This window comes from Sycon ciliatum, chromosome 11 (genome assembly GCF_964019385.1).
Source record: "Sycon ciliatum chromosome 11, ocSycCili1.1, whole genome shotgun sequence".
Classification (NCBI taxonomy): Eukaryota; Metazoa; Porifera; class Calcarea; order Leucosolenida; family Sycettidae; genus Sycon; species Sycon ciliatum.
In genome coordinates, this window is record NC_088653.1 from 28,110,801 (window position 1) to 28,137,004 (window position 26,204).

General features: G+C 48.0%; 1 protein-coding gene across 2 annotated transcripts in view; it reads left to right on the forward strand.

The window, feature by feature from the left end:
* The window catches only part of LOC135827325 (uncharacterized), a 347,133-nt gene that overhangs the window by 104,283 nt on the left and 216,646 nt on the right, over nucleotides 1–26,204 (forward strand). For both annotated transcript variants that reach the window (XM_065339846.1, XM_065339847.1), the window contains exons 12-15: nucleotides 3,429–3,500; nucleotides 6,064–6,135; nucleotides 9,599–9,670; nucleotides 26,096–26,170. In XM_065339846.1, coding sequence (XP_065195918.1) covers nucleotides 3,429–3,500; nucleotides 6,064–6,135; nucleotides 9,599–9,670; nucleotides 26,096–26,170 — 291 coding nt within the window. The remainder of the gene's footprint in view (nucleotides 1–3,428; nucleotides 3,501–6,063; nucleotides 6,136–9,598; nucleotides 9,671–26,095; nucleotides 26,171–26,204) is intronic.

Sequence of the window (26,204 nt, forward strand, 5' to 3'; positions counted from 1 at the left end):
TGTTCTGGTTACCCACCCAAGGCCGTCTTTGCTGTCGCGTTCGGGGGTAGCAAGCCAGTTGTCTGACAACGAGAGGCAGTAGGAGCGCCAGTACTCAAGCCGGATCAACAACGTCGACCGCGGTTCGTTCACGCCGTTGGTTTTCGCCGCCAATGGGCAGTGTGCGCCGGAGGCGTCAATATTCCTGAAGTCGTTAGCAGCTCAAATCAGTGGGAGGAACCGTGATCTTCAATACTCACTGATCATGCGCCAGCTTCGTGCCCGGATCAGTGTATGCTTGATTCGCTGGCAAATTGCTTGTCTGCGGGGGTCACGGCACTCGTACCGCCGAAGGCTCATGGGTGCTGGTCATAGCGGTTTTGCGGTGGAGTGCAGTGGCAGTGGCAGTGGCAGCGGCAGCGGCAGCGGCAGCGGCAGCGGCAGCGGCAGCGGCAGCGGCAGCGGCAGCGGCAGCGGCAGCGGCAGCGGCAGTAGCAGTAGCAGTAGTGATGGTAGCAGCAGCAGCAGCAGCAGCAGCAGCAGCAGCAGCGCAGCAGCAGCAGCAGCAGCAGCAGCAGCAGCAGTAGTCGGCCTACAGTGAGGCTGTGTCTTGGAAAAGGAATTTATATATCGTCCCCTTCGGCGCTGAAGGTGAGGACTTTGTCAAGGAACTTTCCAGCTTGATCGGCCTTTTCACAGATGGATCAGGGGCTCGGGCGTTTGCGTGGTCTGCCGTAGTGGTTGCGTGCCACCTTCTGCTGCAGAGGCCGTTCAACACCTCAGCCGCCGCTGACCACAGGAAGTTTCTACGAAAGCGGCTTTCTTTGTGGTCAGCTGGCAATTTATCAGCCCTGCTGCGGGAGTCTCTATGCATCCAGGCGCATTTGCCGATGCGTCATTCTGGTGGCTCTGCGGGTGGTGGATTAGATGACGTCCAGTTCGCTAAGCTGGTCTATGGTGATCGACTTGGCACGGCTGCCCACTACGTAGAGGAGGGTGGTGGTGGTGGTGTCTTATCTCTTTCATCTATTGTGGATGGACAAACTGTGCTTGAGACGTTGAGGGCAAAGGATCTGGATCCTGTTCCCCCTGAGCCAAGCATTCTGCTGCCTGACGGTCCGCCTCCACCGGATAACGTGCTTTATGAGGCCATAACATCAACAAAGGTACGAGCTACCATCATGGCGATGAAGTGCGCTGCTAGCCCTTCGGCACTGGATTCGGAGGCTTGGCGGCGGATGGCATCCATGTACGGTGCGGCGTCGAAGGCACTCTGCACATACCTTGCTCACATGGCCAGGTGTTTGTGCGTGGAGGAGATTGACCCATTTCATCTCCGAGCTTTCCTCGCCGGTCGACTAATACCGCTTGACAACCTGGCGTAAGACCGATAGCGATCGGTGAGGTTTTCCGGAGAGTGGTCGGGAAGGTGATCATGGCCGTGATCGAGCGTGACGTTGCGGCCGTCACTGTCCCACGGCAGCTGTGTGTTGGCGTCCCCTCCGCCTGTGAGGTTGCTGTCCAAGCCCTCACTGGCTTGTACGAGCGAGATGAGGACACTGCCATTCTCCTCGCTGACGCTTCAAATGCGTTTAATGCGTTGAACCGTGCAGCCGCAATCAACAACATACCAAAGGTTTGCCCTGCAGCTGGTCGAGTGTTTGTAAATACATACCAGGCCGATATACCACTTTACCTCGATGGCGGAGAGGTATTGTATTCGCGCGAGGGAACTTGCCAGGGGGACCCTCTGGCAATGGCGTTTTACGCATTGGCTACCGTTCCTCTTGCTGCACAGCTTGGTTCAGCATCGGAGTCAACAGCTCAAATCTGGTACGCAGATGATGATGCGGCTGCCGACAAGATACAACCACTGCGTCGTAATTGGTCTGCCATTGGGGAGGCCGGCCCTCAGTACGGGTACTACCCCAATGCCAAGAAAACTGTGCTGCTTGTCCAACCGCATCTTCTGGCTGAGGCACAGGAGGCTTTCGCTGGCACGGGCGTCAGAATCCAGACTTATGGTATGCAGTATCTGGGTGGAGCCATTGGCAGCCAACAGTTTCAGAATGACTTTGTATTGGATCGGGTTGCGGCGGCATGTGTCGGTTGGTGAAGCGCCTTGCTGGCTTGGCTGTGATGCAACCGCAGGCGGCTTATTGCCTTTTTGTTGCGTCTCTGCAATCCCGGTGGACCTTTTTACTGCGTGTGGTCCCTGCCAACCCAGCCGTGTACTCACCTCTGGACCAGGCCATCAATGACGATCTGCTGCCGGCGCTGACTGGCCACACGTTCAGGCCTGACGGTGCGCTTCGTCAGCTACTATCTGTGCCCCTACGAAACGGCGGTCTCGCTATGCGAATCGGGAGTGTGCGTGCCGAGGCTGAGCGTCTGCTCGGCTGTTGCGATGCGATAGACCCTATGGTGACGTGTGTGGTGGGCGGTGTGGGCAAGCGTCGAGTCATCGACGTAAGACCTGCAAGAAAGCACCACTTTCTGCTCAATACACAGTGTTTCGGGGAATTCACCTCTCATCTGTTGAGCTTGAGTAGGCTGAGGAAGATTGTGCCTGAAGAGCACCCCTTATCTAGTGCTGTCCAGGCACAAACATCACCAGGGATACAAACTTACAGAGACACTCCGTTTCCAGCGCGATAAACACCAGATAGCAGCGTGAGTCAGTGATCGCTCCTGGACGGTGAGAACAGACGTAGAGGACCCTCGGTCATTCACTTTGCTGTCACCTCCAAACCACCTAGTCGCATGCCCGTGCTGGGCACAACAGTACGAAGTAGAGGTTGCGACTTCAGCGATGATTTCGTTTAGGAATGGGTTTGCTCCGACACTGGAGCTCGCGCTATTCCGCCGACGACTTGACACTTGACTGACTCACGACTGCCATCCAGAGAACACGAGAAGTCCATCGAACCTTTGACTCGGCAAACCTGCAAGAAAGCACCACTCCCTGCTCAATACACAGTGTTTCGGGGAATTCACCCCTCATCAGTTGAGCTTGAGTAGGCTGAGGAAGATTGTGCCTGAAGAGCACCACTTATATAGTGCTGTCAAGGCACAAACATCACCAGGGATACAAACTTACAGAGACACCCCGTTTCCAGCGCGACAGCTGACAGCTGACAGCCAGTTAGTTTCAAAAACGTCAGTATCATCGGTCAGTGTCATGCAATGCTATCGCATGATCTGATTGTCAAGTAGCTGGTGGTGTTGGTGGACACTGTAGCATAGCTTGTAGTCACTTGGTCCTTCTTAATCAATTTATAGCCTGATGATGGCGCAAGCATGAATCTCCGAGGTACAGCAATACAACTTTGTTCCACCTTATTTGCACGGCACAGTTTATGTTTTCATGTCTGTAGCATCTAACGATGCTGTAAATGAATTCCAGTTCCATTCAATTTGCTGTTTTATTGTGATATATGTCCTTACAGATACATCACTCACAACAAGCTTACACATTTGTCAGCAGATATCTTTAGGAGCAACACTGACTTGAAAGAAATGTAAGTAACCTGCACTTTGACCTGATTGTGACAAAAAGCTAAAGCGTTCTTGAAAGTTGTTTTAAAAGAGTCAATGTGTGTAACGACCGATTATTACCCGACATGGTCAAAAATCCGATTTCGCTCAAAGTTGGCTCCTTTCATGGAAGAATGGATGAAGAATTCTTTATCCACTGACGATGTTGTTCAGAACAACGAAACGTCTGGAGGAGTATCGTAAATATTTCTATCGTTATTAAATTTTATCAAATATACCACTCTTTGGTCTAGAAAGAATAGTTTTTGATATTATGTATAGATTATAGGTCGAATATACCTCACTCCATATTCACCCTAATACAATTGGCCATCTACATAAGTGGTGAATATGTATATATTATATTATAACAAGGAACCGAGTGTATATAGAGATAATATTATATGCACCAGTATGAAAACCGAGGCGAAGTCGAGGTTTTTATAACTGGTGTATATAATTATCTCGATGTAAACGAGGTCCCTTTGGTATTTATACCTCTCCATCTTTCACCGTGTGTGGCCTCCTAATGGCTTGTTCCTCGGCGACAACTATTGCTAATTTCCCTTAGCGGTGTATATGGAGATATATACACCACTAAGGGAGAGCATGCCTAAGACTGTAAGTGTATATGGAGTGAGGTATAAGTATAGGATATTGACCAAGGCGAGGTCTATATTTCCCATATAGACCAAAGTCGAGGTCAATATCCTATTTATCACGATTCCTTTGCCATAACCCCAAAATTTGAACCGTTAGGAGCTATTTTAACCTTTTAGTAGAGCATTTGTACTATAGTGTACATAGGATGTTGCCTATTTTGGGTACAAGACTGTAAGAACAACAGAGTTCAGCATCTGCAGCACAGTGGCTGGGTGGTATAAGGGGTTGCTTGAGATTCATACTGTTGTGGGTTCAAATCCTGCTTGTTCTCTTCCTTTGTCTTCATTCTTTCAATTTTCTTTTTGAAGTGGAGAGAAAATTTCTAAGACCCTCCAAAGTCGAAAGATTACAATGCCTAAGTGGTCGATACAAGCGGTCGATATTACGGCTATATGGGTAATATAGGACCAGTCAAGGATAACGAGAATTAGTGGAGGTCGATATAGAAGAGTGATAATGCTGAATATTCACCGCTTATATTCATCACTTACCTCATATTCACCGCTTATATTCACCACTTTTCGATACTTACATTGTACTGTAAAGAGAGCAGTACTCGGTGCTGCGCTTGATTCCTCTTTAGTCAGCGCACCGGAGCTGTCGAGTCCCCTTGAAAATGTCTACGCTAACTTCCGTAGACAGGAATTTTTCTGAGTACAAACGAAATTCCTTGCTTGCCATTGCCGCTGGATCCGCATGTGACCAGGTGCTGACAGTGAGCGTCTTCACAGACGGAGCGTTTCCAGCGAGCAAACAAGGTTCTGGACGCTCAACATGTCAATGGCCCGATGATTGCGGATCAAGCGGCAAGCCAGGAATTTCGTTTGTACTCAGAACAGCCCTGTTCAAGGACGTTAGGTAGAATTTTCCTAGGGCACACAACAGCTCCGTAGCGCTGCCTAAAAAGAAAAGAAGTGAGGGTAGAACCGCTTGGCTCGCTGTTATAAACCGACTCCCGAATTGGCGCGATGATCGCGGATTGGTCAAATCTTCGCGTAAAACGAAACCTCTCTCTGATTGGTCAAATCTTCGCGTGAAACGAAACCTCTCTCTGATTGGTCAAATCTTCGCGTGAAACGAAACCTCTCTAATGATTGGCTCCCGCCACAAAGCTGCACGAGCGTGTTCTCCATGGTGATTGGCACGAGCGTGTTCTCCAAGGTAGTCACCTCCCATGCCACATGCACGAGTACGTGTACCATGTGTACACAATCGATTGAACAAGATTCTGAACACGCCACCCTCCGATTCAGGCAAGAACACGCCAGTCGGTCTGAAGGCTCAGTGAAGCAACAACGACTTACGTTAGTTCTGCGTACATGTACATGTATGACCAACAGGACTCGTTTGTTGGGTTTTAGGGACGAGAGGGTGAATATGGAGAGGTATAAGTCTAATATTACCTTCAGCCTCGTGAATATGGGCGAATATTCACTAGTTATACAAACCTCGGCTTCGCCTCGGTTTGTATACTAGTGAATATTCGCCCATATTCACTCGGCTTCAGGTAATATTATACCTCGGTTGTCTACACCGTCTACATACACCCTGTATAGACCAATTGTGAGGTTTATAATCTATTTATCGTCTTCTCCACAACTTTACTACTTTGTCTTTACCTTACGACAAGTAGTATACGTAAGTACTTCTCTGACACTGACACATGACCAGGAGACAAGTGTTCACGATAGTTAAACTCTGTAAGTCAACTGCTTCTTACGAGAAACCACAACTAAATCTCTAATGCGAGTCCAAATGGATCCGACACTTGTTTTTTTATAACACAAATCAGATTTTCGATTCCGAACTTGGCCAACATCATAATCTCCCACCGCTTCTCTTCATAATCCTCAACTCTTTTTTTTGTATGTTACTTCTCTTTAGAATTTTGCCTGGAAATCAAATTGAAAGCCTGCCTGATGGGATATTTGATGGCGTACGAGGATTACAGAAACTGTAAGTGCACAAAACATTTATAGATCTGCAGTTTAACTAATGAGTCAGCGCAATGACGAGATAGAAAAGAAAAAGAAAACGGTTGAGCGAGAGAGAGAGAGAGAGAGAGAGAGAGAGATAGAGATAGAGAGAGTAGCCAGTGCAGGCTAAATTTTATTTTCAATGAAACCCTTCGAAAATGGTACCAATCGATTCAGCATGGCATTTTCATTCCTTCTGCAAAGTTTCAGCTGATTTGGAGTCATGACAAGGACGGTATTGCGATTTGAAGATTGGAAAACTTCAGTTATATTTGTCAAGAAGAAAGGCCATGATCGCACACAAATCATACAACCCGTGTGGCACAATGATTTTTGAACGAAGTTGTTCCGCGGACCCCGTGCTTCGTGCATTGAAGCATGCATACTGCACAGTACAGAGGCTTTTTTCCACGCAGATATGTAGTTCTTCGTCTTCTTCGAAATGTCGCACTGTATCTCTCGTCATCCTCAACGGATCAAAACACGGTTTTCGCCAGGACGAACACAAACCCCAGATTACGCGGCGGCAACATCTTCGAGTAGGGAAAAGCTAGCAGCTAACCAGGAATCACCAACAAACACGTGTAATACTCAGTGTGATTTGCGACAGCTGTCATTGTGCCGGCGCACCATGCATGTACCATGCACGGGAATGGAACACGGATGAGTCGTTTTATTACGATAGCCTGCACTGGCTAGAGAGAGTGTGAGATATTGCACACGATCACCAGACAGCCTCGTTCTATAGCTCCCTCTCTCTCTCTCACTCTCTCTCTCTCTCTCTCTCTCTCTCTCTCTCTCTCTCTCTCTCTCTCCACCTCTCTTCTGATCTTCTTTTCTCCATTCTTGATTATCACCAACGAGTCTCTTGCAGTAACCTGAGTTTACAGTTTTGTCGTTGTACCTTTTTGTTTCTCGCACTATCTCGTTTCGCCGTACTCTGGCTACGTTGCTGGTGATCTGCCATGGCATTGCTCGTACCTTGATTTGCTGGCCATATGCTTAACTGCTTTGTTCTTATAGTTTTCTCCATCGAGACGAGAGAGAAATATTTTCCTTACAATAATGAATCTTCGAGTCTGATTCTAGAAATTGTAGAGAGAGAGAGAGAGAGAGAGAGAGAGAGAGAGAGAGAGAGAGAGAGAGAGAGAGAGAGAGAGAGAGAGAAAGAAAGAGAGGGAGAGAGAGAGAGAGATAGTGATAGGGAGAGAGAGAGAGATAGAGACAGAGAGAGAGAGGAAGGGAGAGCGAGAGAGGGAGATGTTTACGTGTGTCATTCAGAGAGAGAGAGAGAGAGAGAGAGAGAGAGAGAGAGAGAGAGAGAGAGAGAGAGAGAGAGAGAGAGAGAGAGAGAGAGAGAGAGAGAGAGAGAGAGAGAGAGAGAGAGAGAGAGAGAGAGAGAGAGAGAGAGAGAGAGAGAGAGAGAGAGAGAGAGAGAGAGAGAGAGAGAGGAGAGGGAGAGAGGGAGAGAGACAGAGAGAGAGAAAAGAGGGAGATGTTTACGTGCCTCATTCAGGGAGAGAGAGAGAGAGAGTGAGCTAGGGAGATGTTTATGTGTGTCATTCAGATCTTGTCCGCTATCGTTACTTTGAGAATATCTGAAAATTGGAGATTTGCGTGCTTCTCTTGCGATGGTAAATTGTGTGTGTGTGTGTGTGTGTGTGTGTGTGTGTGTGTGTGTGTGTGTGTGTGTGTGTGTGTGTGTGTGCTTGCCTGGTGCGTAAACGGACATTCAAGAGTAAATCTGGACTCGGACGACACAAATGTTCTGCTGCTCGCCAGCTGCCTGTAGCGGAACAGCCGGGCGCACGTCAATGCCATGCCTGCCTTCGGTGGTTCCGAAGTGCCGGTGGACTTGATGTGCACAAGTGCACAACACCCGCCCCGGCATCACCGCCCACACCCCAGCGCATACCAATCACCAGCCATCCGTGCTACAACCAGCACTGCTCTACCTGTGATCGCTGTTTTAAATCTGCTCCTGGCTTTCGGCGACACAATTGCAATCGTGGACGGCGTCGTGGCGGAGCGGCTTCCTAGTGGCGGTGCCTACTTCTCTCGAACTCTCTCTTCTACTCTCACCTGTCTCGGGGGCGGCGTGGCCAAGCATTTGGCAGCTGTACACCAGGCCAGGTGTGTGTGTGTGTGCGTGTGTGTGTGTGTATGTCTAGGAAATGTTTCTGACGAGCGAAAAATTGTTCGTATTGTTCGTCACCTTGCCCGCCTGGACATGGACGTTCTGGCAGTACCGGAAACTCACTGGTTTGGATGCAAGATATGTCGAGTGGAGGGAGCCGAAGTAATAACGTCAGGACGGCCTGTTCCAGCTGAGGGCCAGTCGTGTTGGCGAGGTGAGGGTGTCGTATTCGTACTGCGCGGATGAGCTTTGAAATCGTGGCGCGACGGGGGATGCCAGATCAGTAATTGCTCGGAATGAGTGATGGCAATTCGCCTGAAGTTTACCTTGACAGACGGTTCCCCAGAGTGGCTCACGATCATCACAGCCTATGCAACTTTCAGCAGTACGCGCTAGTCAAAGGATGAGTTTTTCAACTCGCTGCAGAACGTAATGAGTAAAAATCCACTTGACGAAAAATGCATCCTGCTCGGGGACTTCAACGTTCTGGACAGAGGGACGATGATTGGTGTAGGATCCGCGGTCCTCATGGAGTGGGTGCTGTAAATTCATACGGCGAGGAACTTCTTAGTTTTCTGGCTTTGCATGAAGGATGGCTGTGTAACACCTGGTTTTGTAAGAAGTCAAGTCTTCTAGGAATATGGCAACACCCAAGATCAAAAAGAGTCCATTGTATTGACTGTATTGTAATACCCCAGTGGGAGAGACGGCGCTGCATCGACACCCAGGTTATCCGCTCCGCCGAATGCGGCAGTGATCACACTCTCGTTGCCATGCGTTTCTGTCTGGGCCCAGTCAGATGGTTTAAGCCAACCCGCGCCCGACGCCCGAGATTTGATGTTAGTGGTAGCGGTAGCGGTAGCGGTAGCGGTAGCGGTAGCGGTAGCGGTAGCGGTAGCGGTAGCGGTAGCAGTAGCAGTAGCAGTAGCAGTAGTAGTAGTAGTAGTAGTAGTAGTAGTAGAGTTACAATTGTGTTCTTTTCTTGTGTGTGTGTGTGTGTGTGTGTGTGTGTGTGTGTGTGTGTGTGTGTGTGTGTGTGTGTGTGTGTGTGTGTGTGTGTGTGTGTGTGTGTGTGCGTGTGTGTGCATCCGCATGTGTATATCTAAGGAACCACTGCTGCTTGTGAAAGCAATTTTCAGCCTGATGATGGCGCAAGCATGAATCTCGGAGGTACAGCAATATAACTTTGTTCCACCTTATTTGCACGGCACAGTTTATATTTTCATGTCTGTAGCATCTAACGATGCTGTAAATGAATTCCAATTCCATTCAATTTGCTGTTTTATTGTGATATATGTCCTTACAGACACATCTATGACAACAAGCTGACAAATTTGTCAGCAGGTATCTTTAGAAGCAACACTGACTTGAAAGAAATGTAAGTAACCTGCACTTTGACCTGATTGTGACGAAATGCTGAAGCGTTCTTGAAAGTTGTTTTAAGAGTCAATGTGTGTAACGACCGATTATTACCCGACACGGTCAAAAATCCGATTTCGCTCAAGGTTGGCTCCTTTTATCCCTAGGTGGACTTCAGTTACACACGATGGCAGTTTAGAAACACTTCTGATACATGCCGAGGTTAGCTGTATGCTCAGTCTCCAGTTAGCTGTATGCTCAGTCTATACATTCTTGATCTTATCTTTTCTTTTTTTCTTTTTAAATGTTTTGCTGCCAGAAGTCGTCTTTATATAAGGAGGCAGATATGCCTGTTTGTTGTACGACTTTAAATAAATCCAACCAACCAACCAACCAACTCCATTCCCTAGATATGGCCCAAATATTAACGAGAAACACGCTACTATATTCTACACCTCTGCCGAACCAAAACCAACCTAAAAACCCACTATATATCCCTACTCACATTTTATTAATTTTTAGTCCACGGCTTTCTTTAAAGCGTCCCCTGATGAGCTACAGACAGCGAAACCGGTCGGGACATGAACTTCACTTTACATGCATTATAATAGTTCGACATCTCTCCGCCATGCAGCCCTACAGCGACGGCATTGCGCCATCATAAAAACACCTAGAATCGAGGTCCAAGAACGATGGGTCATTGCTGCTCACAACGTCTCTAGTCTTTCCTTATTCTTTTCGAGCTGGTTATGTGAACATAGTAAAAAAAAATTAAAAAAATATAAAAACAACAACAAAACAGCGCAGCCAAACCAACTATGTTCGCGTACACAGATCCAAGTTACCTAGTAATGATTAGCCGTCCAACTTTCGACTGGCGACTTGCTGACTCCCTCCAACGAATTAATCAACTCAACCTGTCCTATCACCGGCCATTGTGAAGGCCATCTCTATGGGCCAGTAGCAGCGAGGCAGCAGCGAGACTACATTCTGAAATTTGGGGTAGACCACCACCATAGTTTGCTTCAACATGTCCTCAAGCGCCAACAAGTGGTCTTGAATGAAGTTATCTGTTAAAAGTCACATGGGAAGTAATCTAATTTCGAGCTCCCCAGCGGCAATGCTCTAGCCGAATCCAACCTTGTGGCAGAAAAGCACACACAGAGAACCTGCATTATACCTTTTTGCTTTGCTACCGGGACTGAGACACCACGACTCTGCACCCTGTTAGCCACATGCTCCGAAAGGGTCAGTCTTGGCATTGGACAGCTGACAGTGCAGCAGCATTCAAGACCATGAAGGCAGCTATCGCCTCGGATCAGCTACTCATGCATTTTGACCCCCAACTTACCGGTACAGTTGGGTACTGACGCCTCACCAGACGTCCTGGGAACTGTGCTCTCACTTGTTCAGCCGGACGGTATGGAACGGCCTATCGCCTTCGCGTCATGTTCGCTTACCGAGACCGAGAAGCGGTATGCCCCAATAGATAAGGAGGCCTTATCTATCGAGGCCTTATCTATCGTCTGGGGTGTCCGTAAGTTTCACACGCATCAGTTCAGACGAACGTTTGTGCTACTGACAGACCACGAGCCTCTGACAGCCATTTTATTTCTGACGTCATATTCATGAGTGTATGATCGCCACATACGCTTCAACAACCTTCCGTAAGTTAATGTCGAAAACTTGGCAAAATCACATTTTGATCCCAAACTTGGCCTACATCATAACCTCTAAGCACTTCTCTCCCTTATACCTTTTTTGTATTTTCTTTCTCTTTGGAGCTGTGAGTCAAAATAACCTTGCAAGCCTACCTGCTTGGATATTTGGTGACCTGACGCAATTAGGGAAACTGTAAGTGGGCAACCGCAATCATAGGATTGAAAGATAAAAAAAGAATGGTAGAGTGAGAGAAAGAGAGAGAGAGAGAGAGAGAGAGAGAGTGAGAGAGATAGAGAGAGATATAGAGAAAGAGGAAGGGAAAGAGTAAGGGAGTGAGAGATAGAGAAAGACAGAGAGAGAGATGTATGTGTAGATCATTCGGTTCTTGTCTTTTATTGCTGCTATAAGAGAACATCTGTTGGTGCTCATCCAACGCATTTGCAGATGTGCGCGCTTCTCTTGCAGTGTGCATATACATGGTAGGTTTTTGTGTGTACATGTGTGTATGTGTAAATTGGGGGTGAAACAACTATGCCGAATATTCGAGTACTGGCTCGGATTTTTCAAAAATAGATCAGAGTACCCGTTCATCCATGGTACATGCATTTACCACAGCAATCCACAGTTTCAGGGCAGCCAGCAGTAGACGTTGATGTGCAGACGGTGTGGTGAACATTTCAATTAAGTAGAGAGGGCGTAATGACCCTCCAATCAATATACCCGAGGGAAATGACTGCGTATTGGTTCAATTTTGTGATTTTAAAGGCCCCTGGTGTGCAATTGTTTAGCCATGAAGAATACTCGAATACTCGAAAATCCGATCAGAGAAAATCAGAGTACAAGCTACTCAAACTCGGTATCTCAGTGCCAACTTTCACTCCTAATGTATAGGTTTGTAAACTCAATCTGCGGACAGAACTGTTTCGTCTTTTGTGGACTCATCTGCGCAGCATAGAGAAAATGAAGTCGAACCTGATGGCAATGAAAATAAATTTTCCGAATCAGATCTATACCATTGTATGTGTGTGTATGTGTGTGTGTGTGTATGTGTGTGTATGTGTGCATCTGTGTGTTTGTGTGTGTGTGCACGATGGCAACGCTTTTTCTGGCGCCTGAATCTCCCACTCGTGGCGGATTGGCAAACCTACGAGTGGGCAGAGACCCTGATCCACATTTCAAGAAACCTGTCCAAGCACGAAGAGAGAGGAGAAAGCGTTGCCTGGTCCGCGTTGGATCCTGGAATGTTTGATCCATCGTTAGGAGCCAAAGGAACTGCTCCCAGGGATTTAGGCAGTCCAGGGACCTGACGGGGCACCGGCGAGTTTGCTATTCTCCCTCCTCCCGCAATGGCACCACGTAACATTTACGGCAGTGGGCTGGCAGGACAGGACAGGATGTTGAATTGTGTGTGTGTGTGTGTGTGTGTGTGTGTGTGTGTCAGCGTCAATGTCTGGATTGTCAAGATCTCCGCTCCGCGGAGTGTGATACCGACCACAGGGTTCGATTTACTTTGATTATTTTGGATAGCAGTCACTGCTACACAGTTTTACAATTGACTAGCAACTCCCAGTGTTGATTAGCAGTTTTCCTTAATCGAAGTTTACATGTTTATCTGTAAAATACCAGGATTTTGTACAGAAGAGGACAATTGCTGCAGTTGCTATTTGCTTTTCCAAACGAAAGATTGACCTGCATATTTTACGTCAGCGTTTTCGCTTGGGCTTGTTACATGTTCAGCGGCCATCGGACTTAGAGTTCTTCACAACACAATGTCCTTCAACAGGGCAGTTCCACTGATTCCTTCGACAAAGAAACCTCGGGAAAGGCGCTCAAACGATCGTGACACTTCGTTCAAAGCGCACAGAATTTTCGCTTTTCTACATCGAAACGAATTGACACTCCTGGCGCGTCCAGTTCTTTTCCCCACTTCTGGACAGTGATCGGGTTCACTGACGTGTTGGCTACATGAGACTAAGAACCATCTACTTCAACTGTGTCTTGTCGAACAGAAACAAACTGAATTGAGCTTGACAGTGAAAGAAGAAAGGAGAACTTCAGGGAAAGTCGCCGCCGTGTACAAAATTTCGAAAGACTGCAGTCATGTATGACCAGTGCTGTAGTAGTGGCTAGTGCAGTGTCCAAAATCAAACAGATCGCGATCCGCGACCCGCGCGCGGACTGAGCAGGACAGGCCAGTTGGTTGGAGTAGTAAAATACCACTCCCTAGTCAGCAGTGGTGTACAGCAGTCGCATGCAAACTGCACACAAACAGTACAGGATGGTCTTTGTACACACCGGTATGCATGGCCAGTGCATCGCAGTATTGGGCAATAAAAACAAAAAGCGAATCGAAGCCAGTGAATTTTGATTCGCAAACTGCGATGCGAACCCGGATAAATCGATCCCTGGACCATAAGTTCCTTGCCATGAGATACCGCTTGGCGGCAGTGCCCAGCTTCCGCAGGCAAAGTAAACCAGCTAACAAACCCATCGCTTCCGCAGCCCTAACGGCTCCCTCCAATGATGAAGTGCGAGCATAATATATTCTATTATTCTTGATGCTGCCGTGATTCAGAACTGGCCAGATAAGCTATCTGTGGACGGATGCTGGGCTGCGTTGAAAACTACGGTGGCGGACGTCGCTCAGAAATGCCTTGGCAGAGAGCAGAGCAAACAACCAGACTGGTTCCTGGACAATCGACCGAAGATTGAGGCTGCCCTCCGTGAACGAGATGATTGCTACCGAGCCTGGATGTCGACCAACAGGGCAAGCGATCAGAAGCTGCATAAGAAGGCCCGAAGTTCAGCTGGCCGTATCGTTCATCAAGCAAAGCAGGACTGGCTGAGAAAGCAGGCTCGGGACTGCGAGCGCTTTAGTCTAACATCTAAGGGAGGCTAGGAGTGCTTCAAGAGGATCCAGACTGCACTTGATGATTTCCAGCCCCGCAAGACAGCTGCTATCAAGAATGCGCAGGGTGTTGTGTGCGAGACACCAGAGGCAACAGGTACGCGTTGGCGGGAGCATTTTGACGGTGTCTTAAACGTGATCAGTGATTTTGTCCCGGATGCCATTGATTCCATTGGACAGCTACCAATTCGGCTTGACCTTTGAGAATGCCCCAGCCTGCAGCGAGATACACCGTCATTCAATCATGTTGTCGCCTTGACGTCCCGTACGATCTGAACATTTCAAACGCGGAGAAGCAGTCTGCATCGTCCTGAAAGGCCGTGCACGGAGCGCTTTCTCGGCAGGAGGAAACCGATGGATGGCGGTATCGTCGAGAATTGCACAATGCAAGTTGAAGTTCGTCCACCACGGAAACAAGAACACCCGCATCAATGTGATTTCATGCTACGCTCCAACTTTCAGATCAAGTAGGGAGTCCAAAAATGATTTTTTGCATCTCTGCAAGCGAGCATAAACTCAGTGCCAGCAAGTCAACAATTGATTATCCTTGGCGACTTCAATGCACATGTTGGTCTCATCCAGAGTGCTGATCCATGGTATGGGACTTGTGGAGATAATGGAATAGGGGAAACGAACGACGCTGGACTGGAACTGCTCCCGTTCTTGACATGCAACAGCCTCACTGTGTGCAACACCAGGTTTTCCAAGAAGCGTATCCACAAGTATACATGGCAGCATCCACAGTCGAAGAAGTGGCACTGAATCGATTATGCCATTGTCAGGCGGCAAGACCTGCTAGCCTGCCAATACTGCCGTGTTATCCGTAGTGCGGAGTGTAGTATCGACCACAATCTTGTATGCTTATCGTTCTGTCTGTCGTACACCGTCAAATTTTGCGCCGGAGTAGCACGGCGTTCATGCCTTAATATCCACGCTCTCATGACCCGCCCTGGTATGACCGACGAACAATCAGATGCAGTGCAGGCTACTCGGCTCCAATTCGCCACCGGTGTGCAGCACCATCTGCAATCGTCTGGGCCAGTTGATACCGTTGATGCCAAATGGTCGGCATACAAATCTGCCTTGACTTCCAGCACTGAGGCATACCTGGGCAAACCCGTTCGACAACAACCTGACTGGTTCCTAGCAGCAGTAGACACCCTCCAACCTCTTTTTGCTGAGCGTACACGCCTCCATCAACAGTGGCGTCAATCAGAGCTACCAGCAGACCACCGCCGCTTCCTCGATGTCCGAAGTAGATGTCGTACCGCAGGTGGTGCAGCGAAGAGTGCATGGTTGGAGCAGAGAGCTAGCACTGTAGAGCGTGGCAAATTTAGTGGTAAGCACCTTTGGTCCGCCATCCGAGACATTCAACGGTGCTATTCAGGACTCCGATCCGTCACAATACATCCGTTCGTAATGCTGAGGGCATAGTTTGCACGTCCTTGGAGGGGCAGGAAGACTGCTGGTACACTCACTTCTCGAACTTGCGCCTGACGAGTCTCTGGCAGTCACACCAACAATGGAAGACTTTATCGTCGCCATCAGACGCCTTGCAAATGGCAAAGCTGGAGGTTCCTCGTGTCTAGTCCCCGAGCTTGTGAAAGCAGGTGGCCATGATTCCCTGGATGCATTGCTGGATCTCGTCCAACATGTTGGGACGACGGCCACTGGTCCGCAGTAATGGTGCGATGCCGAGTTGTTTCTGTTCCCAAGAAGGGTGACCTGTCCAAATGTGATAATTGGCGGGGTACCTTCTTGATGTTGTTGGCAAGGTGTGTGGCTGCATGATTCAAGATCGCCTGCAATTGTTGGCTGAATCGGAACTCCCAGAGTCCCAGTTTTTTATTTTTTATTTATTTTTTATTGGGAACACAGCCCTACAAAGAGACATGTGGAGACAAACACAAGACAAGACACAGGGGATGTAGGGACGACGTGCCGATGTACAGGGAGCAACTCGACCGACCAGGGGTCTCGGCGTTAGCGTTGCAACCTGGCATCGAAAAAAGGGGGGAGTTGCATGGTCAGGTAGCAAAAATAATAATTTGGTGCGAGAAAGGGGCGCTAGTATTGCACCAAATAATATAAATACGTGTAATGACTAAACCAGAAGGGAAAATGAAGAAAGAGAACAATAATCATAATAAGCAAGTAGTAGTAGAGGTAAACACTAAATGGGTCTCAAATCTCAATATCATCGTCACAGGTACTGTGTGGACCACATCCATCTCTTTCGGATTAGATCCTTACATACGTTGACCTTGAAGGTTTGGAGGCGTCTTGAATGAGGCTCGTGAAGCAGGAGGTCCGCAGGCAGGTTGTTCCAGGGTGTGATGGCGAAGAAGGGGAAGAATCGCAGGAGGTAGTCAGGGGCTGTGCGAGGGGGTGTCCACTTCAGCTGAAAGGCATGGTGCGTCTGACGTTTTTGCCGTGTGCACATGCTAGCTACGGCAGGGGGCTTGGTTGGTGGCAGCATGGCCTTTACCTGGGGAGGCCCTGGAATGTAGTGCAGCTTGAACAAGTATGACAGGGCTGCCACCATCCGACGAAGCTGGAGACTTTGGAGGATGGTTCCAGGTCCCAGGAAATGCAGGGCACGTTGCTGAACCTTGTCCAGCTGGGCCATGTTAGTTGCGGCTGTGCTCGACCAGGCCAGTGGGGCATATTCAAGTAGGGGTCGCACGAATCCCTTGTAGACCGTCACTCGACCATGGTCGTCCAGGATGGGTGCTGCCTTTCGTAGGAAACCCAGCCTTTGGGAGGCGCGCAGTGCAACACTGCGAGTGTGCGCTCCCAGTGCGCCTTTCGGCCAGGCAGGGGCTGTGTTGATGCCATCTTCTCACTCCGCCAGCTAATCGAGAAAGCATACGAACATCGTGAGCAGATCTTCTGTGTGTGTTGCGCAACGGGTCTAGAGTGATAGACTTTTCATGGCTTATTTATGTTGTTCGTAGTTTTATTTCGTAGTGGTTTAGGCTTGACTTTGTTGCATTGTTTTGGTTGCATGTGCAGTCTTCTGTACATGTCTACACCATGGAACACTTACGTCATTGTCGCGCGTGCAACATTATTTTGCGCGCATGCTCATTATATGCTGCCGCAATGTTTGCCCTTTTCTTTAGTTATCAGTTTTACCTCGTCGTGTCCGGTCTTCTTGTCTGTCCGTCTTCGTCTTGACAAGATATTATGTAGAACTTTTAGTTCAGTTGCGCTGTTGTGTGTGGCGAGTCGGATGGGCGGGGAGGCTGGGCCCCTGAGGCCTGGAGATGTCCTGGTGCACGAAATTGGCGACCACGCCAGGATTGTCAGGAAGACGAGGAACTTCCAGGAACTCCGGTGCGAAGGAAAACGCATCGAGAACAAATAACCATTAGTACGTCTACGTCGTTGGGAGGCAGTTTGCACCGTGCATGCGTGGACGAGTGACCAACGAGGGAGCTGCGCCGTTGTCTGCAGTTTGTACCTTGGATTGTGTGACCTCCGAGGGAGTTGCTTGAGTCCGACGACAAGGATGGTGCGAAGGAAAACGCATCGAAATCAAATAACCATTCGTATGTCTACGTCGTTGGGAGGCAGTTTGCACCGTGCACGAGTGGACGAGTGACCAACGAGGGAGCTGCGCCGTTGTCCGCAGTTTGTACCTTGGATTGTGTGACCTCCGAGGGAGCTGCTTGAATCCGACGACAAGGACGGTGCGAAGGAAAACGCATCGGAATCAAATAACCCACGGTACGGTCCTCCACAGTGGAGGAACCCTGCGGGGCGCTGTTCTCGACGACAAGAAGATGGACATGGAGGGTGCGAAGGAAAACGCATCGTGAACAAATAACCCACCATGAGTGCGAAGGAGTTTAGAAGGTGCTCCCGCTTTGATTTGTTGTACAGGTTTGTAGTTTTGATTTGCTCGATTTGTTTGATCTGTATTCGATGTGTTGGTGCCTGGCCTGGTGATAGGTCGGATGTACTGTTGGCTCTGTAGGTTATTTGTTTGCGCCTGGCCTGGCAATGGGTCGGATGTTGACTGTAGTTTATTGCCTTGATTTGCTGGTGCCTAGCCTGGTGACAGTTCGGAAGCTGAATTCCGTTTGTATTTTCTTTTGGCCCATTGATCGTTCATTTGTTTTTGTTTTTTTGCCATTTGTGAGTTTAGATTATCTATGCGCGCAGCGTATAGATTATGGTACAGTTTGTAGCCTCCTTAAGCCTTGAAAAGGTCTTTGGCGGGGAGTATGTTGCGCAACGGGTCTAGAGTGAAAGACTTTTCATGGCTTATTTATGTTGTTCTTAGTTTTATTTCGTAGTGGTTTAGTCTTGACTTTGTTGCATTGTTTTGGTTGCATGTGCAGTCTTCTGTACATGTCCACACCATGGAACACTTACGTCATTGTCGCGCGTGCAACATTATTTTGCGCGCATGCTCATTATATGCTGCCGCAATGTTTGCCCTTTTCTTTAGTTATCAGTTTTACCTCGTCGTGTCCGGTCTTTTTGTCTGTCCGTCTTCGTCTTGTCAAGATAATATGTAGAACTTTTAGTTCAGTTGCGCTGTTGTGTGTGGCAAGTCGGATGGGCGGGGAGGCTGGGCCCCTGACGCCTGGAGAAGATGTGCTGGTGCACGAAAGTGTGTTTGTGGACTTGAAAAAGGTGTACGATTCTGTACCACACGCTGCTCTCTGGGTGGCCTTGGGCCGACTTGGGGTCCCGCAACAGCTAGTGGCCCTGATTAAGGCTTTCCACACCTCTACCTGTGCCTAGGTCCGGGTTGGCAACTCCACCTATGATGAGTTCCCTGTGGTTTACAGTCTTCGACAAGGATGTGTCATGGCACCAGTTCTCTTCAACCTGTACTTCGGGGCGGTTGTTGAGCCATGGCGTGCCCGGCTAAAGGATGGAGGTCGTAGTCACTCTGTCAGCATCCAGTTTACCATCGATGGCCAACTCTACCCCCGCTCATCATCGCGCACGGCTGGCGAGTCACTGTCTGCTAGTGACCTGGAGTATGCTGATGATGCCGTAGACTAGTGATGCTGAGTTTGGGGTGGAGCTCTTCTGTAGTGTTGCCCGAGAATTTGGGCTGACTGTGAGCATTGCCAAGACTAAGATCATGACGGCGGGCCATGGGGTCTCTGCTGAAGACTCGGCTGACATCGTTCTCCCCCTTGGCACTATCGAAGCCGTGCCGAAGTTCACTCACCTAGGATCTGTAGTAACCCCTGACAGTCGTTCTTCATCCAACATCAAGTGCCATGTTGCCGAAGCCTCAAAGGCCTTTGGAGCCCTCCGGAATGTATTCACTGACAGGTCTCCGTCCCTCTCTAGTAAACGACACCTGTACATGGCCTGTGTTTCATCAATATTACTGTATGGCGGAGAGTATTGGACCCCACTCCAACGGGATATCAGAAGTTTGGATAAATTCCATCATCAATGCATCCGGACTGTTCTCAGCATCTCCAAGCCTCGTCAGTGGTCCGAGCGGCTGTCATCCACTGACCTGCGGAGCCGTTGTGCGCACCATCCCAAATCTCATCACCCCCACTGTCACTGTGACTACTGCCTCAGACAAAGCCTCTGTCCTGAATGAGTTTTTCGTTTCCCATAGTCAGCAATCTGTCAGCAACTGCTCACCATTTACACAACGCCTGACATAACCTGCAACCTGACCACCATCACAATATCGACAGAAGAAGTCCAGAAGCTTCTTCAAGGTCACAACACACACAAAAGCCCTGGTTCGGACCTTCTACCCACCCGTCTCCTCAAAGAAGCAGCACCAGAATTTTCAGAATCCCTGGCTGCCCTCCTGAACTTGTCCTTTCCAACCGGAGAAATTCCCCAAGACTGGAAAGATGCCACGATCTCCCCAATCCCCAAGTGTTATGAAACCACAAGTTCTCGAGAGTGAAAGGCCTTCTCGCTTGTGACATTGTGTTCATTTCAATGCAGTTGTATCTCGACTCCGCCGTACCGCTGATGTGTACGATGTGGTGTACGCTACATGCGCTATGTGCGATTTGCTGTGTGAGCTGTACTTGTATGTTGTATGCGTATGCTTTTCTGAGATACACTGTCATTTTCACGCTATAACTACTTGATGGTTTTAGTGTTTGTCTTTTAGATTCAATGGAAGTCAAAATATACTGTTGAGAATAAATAGTTGGCCTCGTGCCGTGTGGTCGTTTGTTCCTGATACTTTTTAATGGGACCCAGAGGGTTCACAACTTTTGGCGATCACGCCAGGATACAAAGCGAGCATGGCACAGGAACTATGGATCATTGTAGAGAGAATTATCGCCAACGGAATTCGATGTGGTCAGGGAGACGAGGAACTTGCAGGAACTCCGGTGCGAAGGAAAACGCATCGAGAACAAAATAACCATTACTTTGTCTACGACGTCGGGAGGCAGCTTGCACCGTGCACGCGTGACCGAGTGACCAAGGAGGGGCTGCGCCATTGCTCGCAGTTTGTACCTGGGACAGTGTGTAACCTCTGAGAGAGCTGCTTGAGTCCGACGAAAAGGACAGTGCGAAGGAGAATGCATCGACATCAAGGAACGACCTCCGAGGGAGCTGCTTGAGTCGGCAACCAGGACGGTGCGAAGGAGAAGGCATCGACATCAAATAACGACCTCCGAGGGAGCTGCTTGAGTCGGCAACCAGGACGGTGCGAAGGAGAATGCATCGACATCAAATAACGACCTCCGAGGGAGCTTCTTGAGTCGGCAACAATAACGGTGCGAAGGAAAATGCATCGACATCAAATAACGACCTCCGAGGGAGCTGCTTGATTCGGCAACCAGAACGGTGCGAAGGAGAATGCATCGACATCAAATAACGACCTCCGAAGGAGCTGCTTGAGTCGGCAACCAGGACGGTGCGAAGGAAAACGCATCGACATCAAATAACCCACGTTACGGTCGTCCACAGTGAGGAACGATAAGGACAAGGAAATGGAGGGTACGAAGGAAAACACATTGTGAACAAATAACCCGCCCACCGTGAAATAGAACTGTATTGGCTGCAGTACCTATGAAGAAGTTGAAGCGCAAGGAAGATGTCAACTTCGAGACTGTGTGGAACACAGAGATTGGTTGTGTGTTGTCTGGTCCAGTGTCTGCCCCTGGTCGAAGCAGTAAGCCTGTGATCGTGTCATGTGTGACAGCCCATAGCGGAAAGCTTGGAGAAATCGTGTTGGCCGAAGTGGTGAGCAGTAGTGATATTCCATCTTAGCCACCCCCTCAGCAGCGGATGACTCATTCTGGGTGTGAAGTCAGAGTCCCAGATCGCGTTTGACTTGTGAGTTGTTGTACGGTGGTGAGAAGCCCTTTGGTGGGGAGAATGTTATGAAACCACAAGTTCTCGAGAGTGAAAGGCCTTCTCGCTTGTGACATTGTGTTCGTTTCAATGCAGTTGTATCTCGACTCCGCCGTACCGCTGATGATTACGACGTAGTGTACGCTACATGCGCTATGTGCAATTTGCTATGTGCGCTGTAGTTGTATGTTGTATGTGTATGCTTTTCTGATATACGCTGTCATTTCACGCTATAACTACCTGATGGTTTTAGAGTTTGTTTTTTAGATTCAATAGAAGTCAAAATATACTGTTGAGAATAAATAGTTGGCCTCGTGCCATGTGGTCGTTCGCTCCTGATACATATTTAAAGAGAACCAGAGGGTTCACAACACCAAGTTAGGAGACCTCTCCCAGCCAACAAATTACCGGCCCATCTCTCTGCTCAGAATAACCTCAAAAATACAAGAAAAATTGCTCACTCTCCCCTCTACAAACACATCTCACCGCACTTACCTTTAACCAATCCAGATTCAGAGAGAAAGACGGCACGGAGCTGCAAATTGCTCGACTGGTGCATGAAATTTCGGAGGCTCGTGACTCGGAAAGTATTGCAGCTTGCTTTTTTGACCTGAGCAAAGCCTTTGACCGAGTATGGTGTTAGGGCCTGAAGGCCCAACTCAAGCACTGCGGTGTCCAGGAAGCAGCACTGCGATGGTTCTCGGAGTATCTGATTGGGCGTAGGCAGCGAGTGCGAGTTGAGGGCACAGCATCAGCCTTCCTCCCCATCCCGGCTGGAGTGCTTCAGGGCTCTGAAGTCCTGGGACTACTGCTGTTTCTGGTGTACACCATCGACCTGCCTGCCGCTTGCGTGAACGCCAGCACCAGGTGCAGCCAGTTTGCTGACGACACAGCCCTCGTCTGCTCCAGCGGCTCTGCCGCACACTGCGAACTGCAACTGCAGAGCAGCGTGTCAGCCGCCGCTGGATGGTTGGAGCGCTGGCACCTCCTAATCAACACTTCATAAACGGTAGTCCTCACCTTCTACAACGGAAATCGCCTCCTTCGCTATCTCCCACGCATCGAGCTCAACAATGCACATCTCATAAATGTCCTGCAACATCGCTACCTCGGCATCATCTTTCAGCACGACCTAAGATGGTCAGCCCACCTTGACTTTGTGCTGAAGAAAGCCGTACATTTTTGTAATATTCTCTTTAGGCTTAAATCAACTCTACACACTAAATCGCTCTCTCTCATTTACAAAACATATATCCTGCCTATAATTGAATATGCATGCATTGCTGTCACCCCCCTCTCAATCACAGCCCTTGAGGGAATCTAGAATCTGCCTCTGTCTTCCCCTATACACCCCTCTGAATCATCCGACACCGCTCCATCGGCTCAAATGGCCGGCAATGTTCTCTCGACGCAAAGTGAAGCTCAGCCTTCTTGCCCACTGCTGATTAACTCAATCTGCTCCTGCAGCGCTCACCCTCTCCCATAATTGTAAAATTAAGATTGATGTAAACTACATTCCAACTGCATAACCCACAATCTCACCTTCTCATAAATTTATCTCTTATTGGTGATGGTACCATCATGAGAATAAAGAATTCAACAACAAAAACGAAAACTGTGTCAGTTTCGAGCAAGTAAGTGTTAGTTTTTTTCATTTGACTCTTGAGGTCCTGTCGGAAATGTCTTCACGCGCATGGCTTCCGTGAAGAATCTGTTCGGGATCAACCAAACTTACATCGACATGAATGTGGGTTGCCGATGACAGCCTTTGGCGCTGTTCTATGAGTAGGTTGTTGCAAAAAACACAGTTGGAAAAATGTTACGAATTTTTGTATTATGTCGCAGTAATGTAGTTAGTGTGTGTTAGCATCCACTGATCACAATGCCATGTTTGCATTTGCCAAGCACCGCTGCGTCAGTGCTTTGCGCACTGCACTCACACTGCCAGAGCACAGATTTGGGCGCGCTTAGCTTGACATCGCGAAACTGCTTCCTTGGAACTTTTGCTCACTGCACTCACACTGCCAGCGCCTGACGTCGCTCAACTGCTTCCTTTGAACTTTCTCTTTCTTTCTTGCCGTTGGTTTCACTTCAAAGTCTAATTAGTGGTGACTTTTAACTTGTGCCAGCATCAAATTTTCACCCTCCATCTCTCCCATCTTATCCCCTTGCTAATGGTACTAGGGAACATTTAGCTCTACCGTTCCTAACTGGTCATTTGCTTCGCTAGTTGCGGCTCTTCACGAACCAGTTGTTGCCAATTGCATTGCTTTGCCTTGTTTATTGCGGCTCCTCGCAAGCCAGTTGCTGCCAGTGGCCTGGCATTCTTTCCAGCTCTTTGAGGTTTTGTATTGCAAGACCAGTTACTCGAAGCAGCATACTATTTCCAAAACAATTCCTTGTTGGCTTGGGCTGAGTATGAGTGTGTGAGGGATATGGTGTTAACAGAGGAAGTACTTAGAACCTTCCAAGTTGGAAGGCTGTTGGTGTGCGCATCCAATATGTGCTAGAGCTGATTTGAAGTTAGTTGTGGAACGCCAGTGCCGTTCGCCAGTCTAGTGCAGTGTTATCGATTGTTTCTTTGATATAGGAATACTTAATTTCTGCAAGGCGATTGCGCAATCATGAAAATCAGAGGTACAGGAATACAACTCAAGTTGTTCCACATTATTACAACTCCAGTTGTTCCACATTATTACAACTCAAGTTGTTCCACATTATTACAACTCAAGTTGTTCCACATTATTACAACTCAAGTTGTTCCACATTATTACAACTCAAGTTGTTCCACATTATTACAACTCAAGTTGTTCCACATTATTACAACTCAAGTTGTTCCACATTATTACAACTCAAGTTGTTCCACATTATTACAACTCAAGTTGTTCCACATCATTACAACTCAAGTTGTTCCACATTATTACAACTCAAGTTGTTCCACATTATTACAACTCAAGTTGTTCCACATTATGACAACTCAAGTTGTTCCACATTATTACAACTCAAGTTGTTCCATCAGCACAACAACCATCAAGTCTCTACTTTCCAACACGACAGCCAGGATCAAGCTGAGTGGCTCCCTGAGTCCCCCTTTCCCAACTAACATCGGAGTGGTCCAGGGAGACCCGATGTCCCCTATTATGTTCATAACATATGCAGAAGGCACAATGCGCAAGATCAGGGAAAGATGCACAATTCACTCACCAATGCCTGCTCCAACAACGCAGTACACTGACGATACTACTCTGCATAACCGAAATGACGATGAGGCGAAGGCTCTTGTTGCTGAGTGTGAACCTATATTTAACGAAGACAACCTCAAGCTCAATACACAGAAAACTGAATATGTTGATGTTACAAGAAACAGCAACGAATGGAGATCAATCAAACTCCTGGGTTCTCTATTGGGCTCTGCAGAAGACGTGGACATGAGAATCTCAAAAGCAAACAGGGCGTTTGGTTCGATTTCTTGGAGACGGCATTCCTTTCAATCCCGACTGTGTATGTTTAACTGCCTCATAATGCCGATCCTTCTATACAATTGCGGATTGTGGACTCTGTCCAAATTGCTGAACGACAAACTGGACAAATGGCAACGGAGGAAGCTACGCGTACTGCTGCAGATTGTCTACCCGCAACGCATCACCAATAACAACTTATACACAGAAACAAAACAATCTCCAGTTAGTGCCACATGTCGGCAACGCAGGCTGCTGTGGTTTGGCCATGTGGTGCGAGAGGGTCCGGAATCCGCCTCGTTCCAAGCACTGGAGCTATCAATCAACACAAACGACATAAACAAAAAAACCCGTGGGCGTCCGCCATTGCGGTGGATAGATACGATTCGGCACGACCTGAAGGCAGCGGATCTCTCCGTGGAGAGCGCTCTCCAAGCTGCAGGAGATAGACTAACTTGGCTTGACACTGTTGACAGATGCGTCGACTCTGCTCCTGTCTAACAGGTTCAGGGAAGATGCGAGCTGTGTTTATTAAGTTGTTCCACATTATTACAACTCAAGTTGTTCCACATTATTACAACTCAAGTTGTTCCACATTATTACAACTCAAGTTGTTCCACATTATTACAACTCAAGTTGTTCCACATTATTACAACTCAAGTTGTTCCACATTATGACAACTCAAGTTGTTCCACATTATTACAACTCGAGTTGTTCCACATTATGACAACTCAAGTTGTTCCACATTATTACAACTCAAGTTGTTCCACATTATTACAACTCAAGTTGTTCCACATTATTACAACTCAAGTTGTTCCACATTATTACAACTCAAGTTGTTCCACATTATGACAACTCAAGTTGTTCCACATTATTACAACTCAAGTTGTTCCACATTATTACAACTCAAGTTGTTCCACATTATTACAACTCAAGTTGTTCCACATTATGACAACTCAAGTTGTTCCACATTATTACAACTCAAGTTGTTCCACATTATTTGCATGGTATGGTTTATATTTGCATGTCAGCAGCGTCGTCTTGTAAATTAATTCCAAAAGAAATTAATTTGCCTCTTTGTTATGGTATGTTTGTGCAGAAGCATACATGGCAATTCCAGGCTAATAGTATTGCCACCAGATATCTTTCAAAACAACACTAACTTGGAGCTTTTGTAAGTAACCTGCACTTCGACCTGATTGTGACAA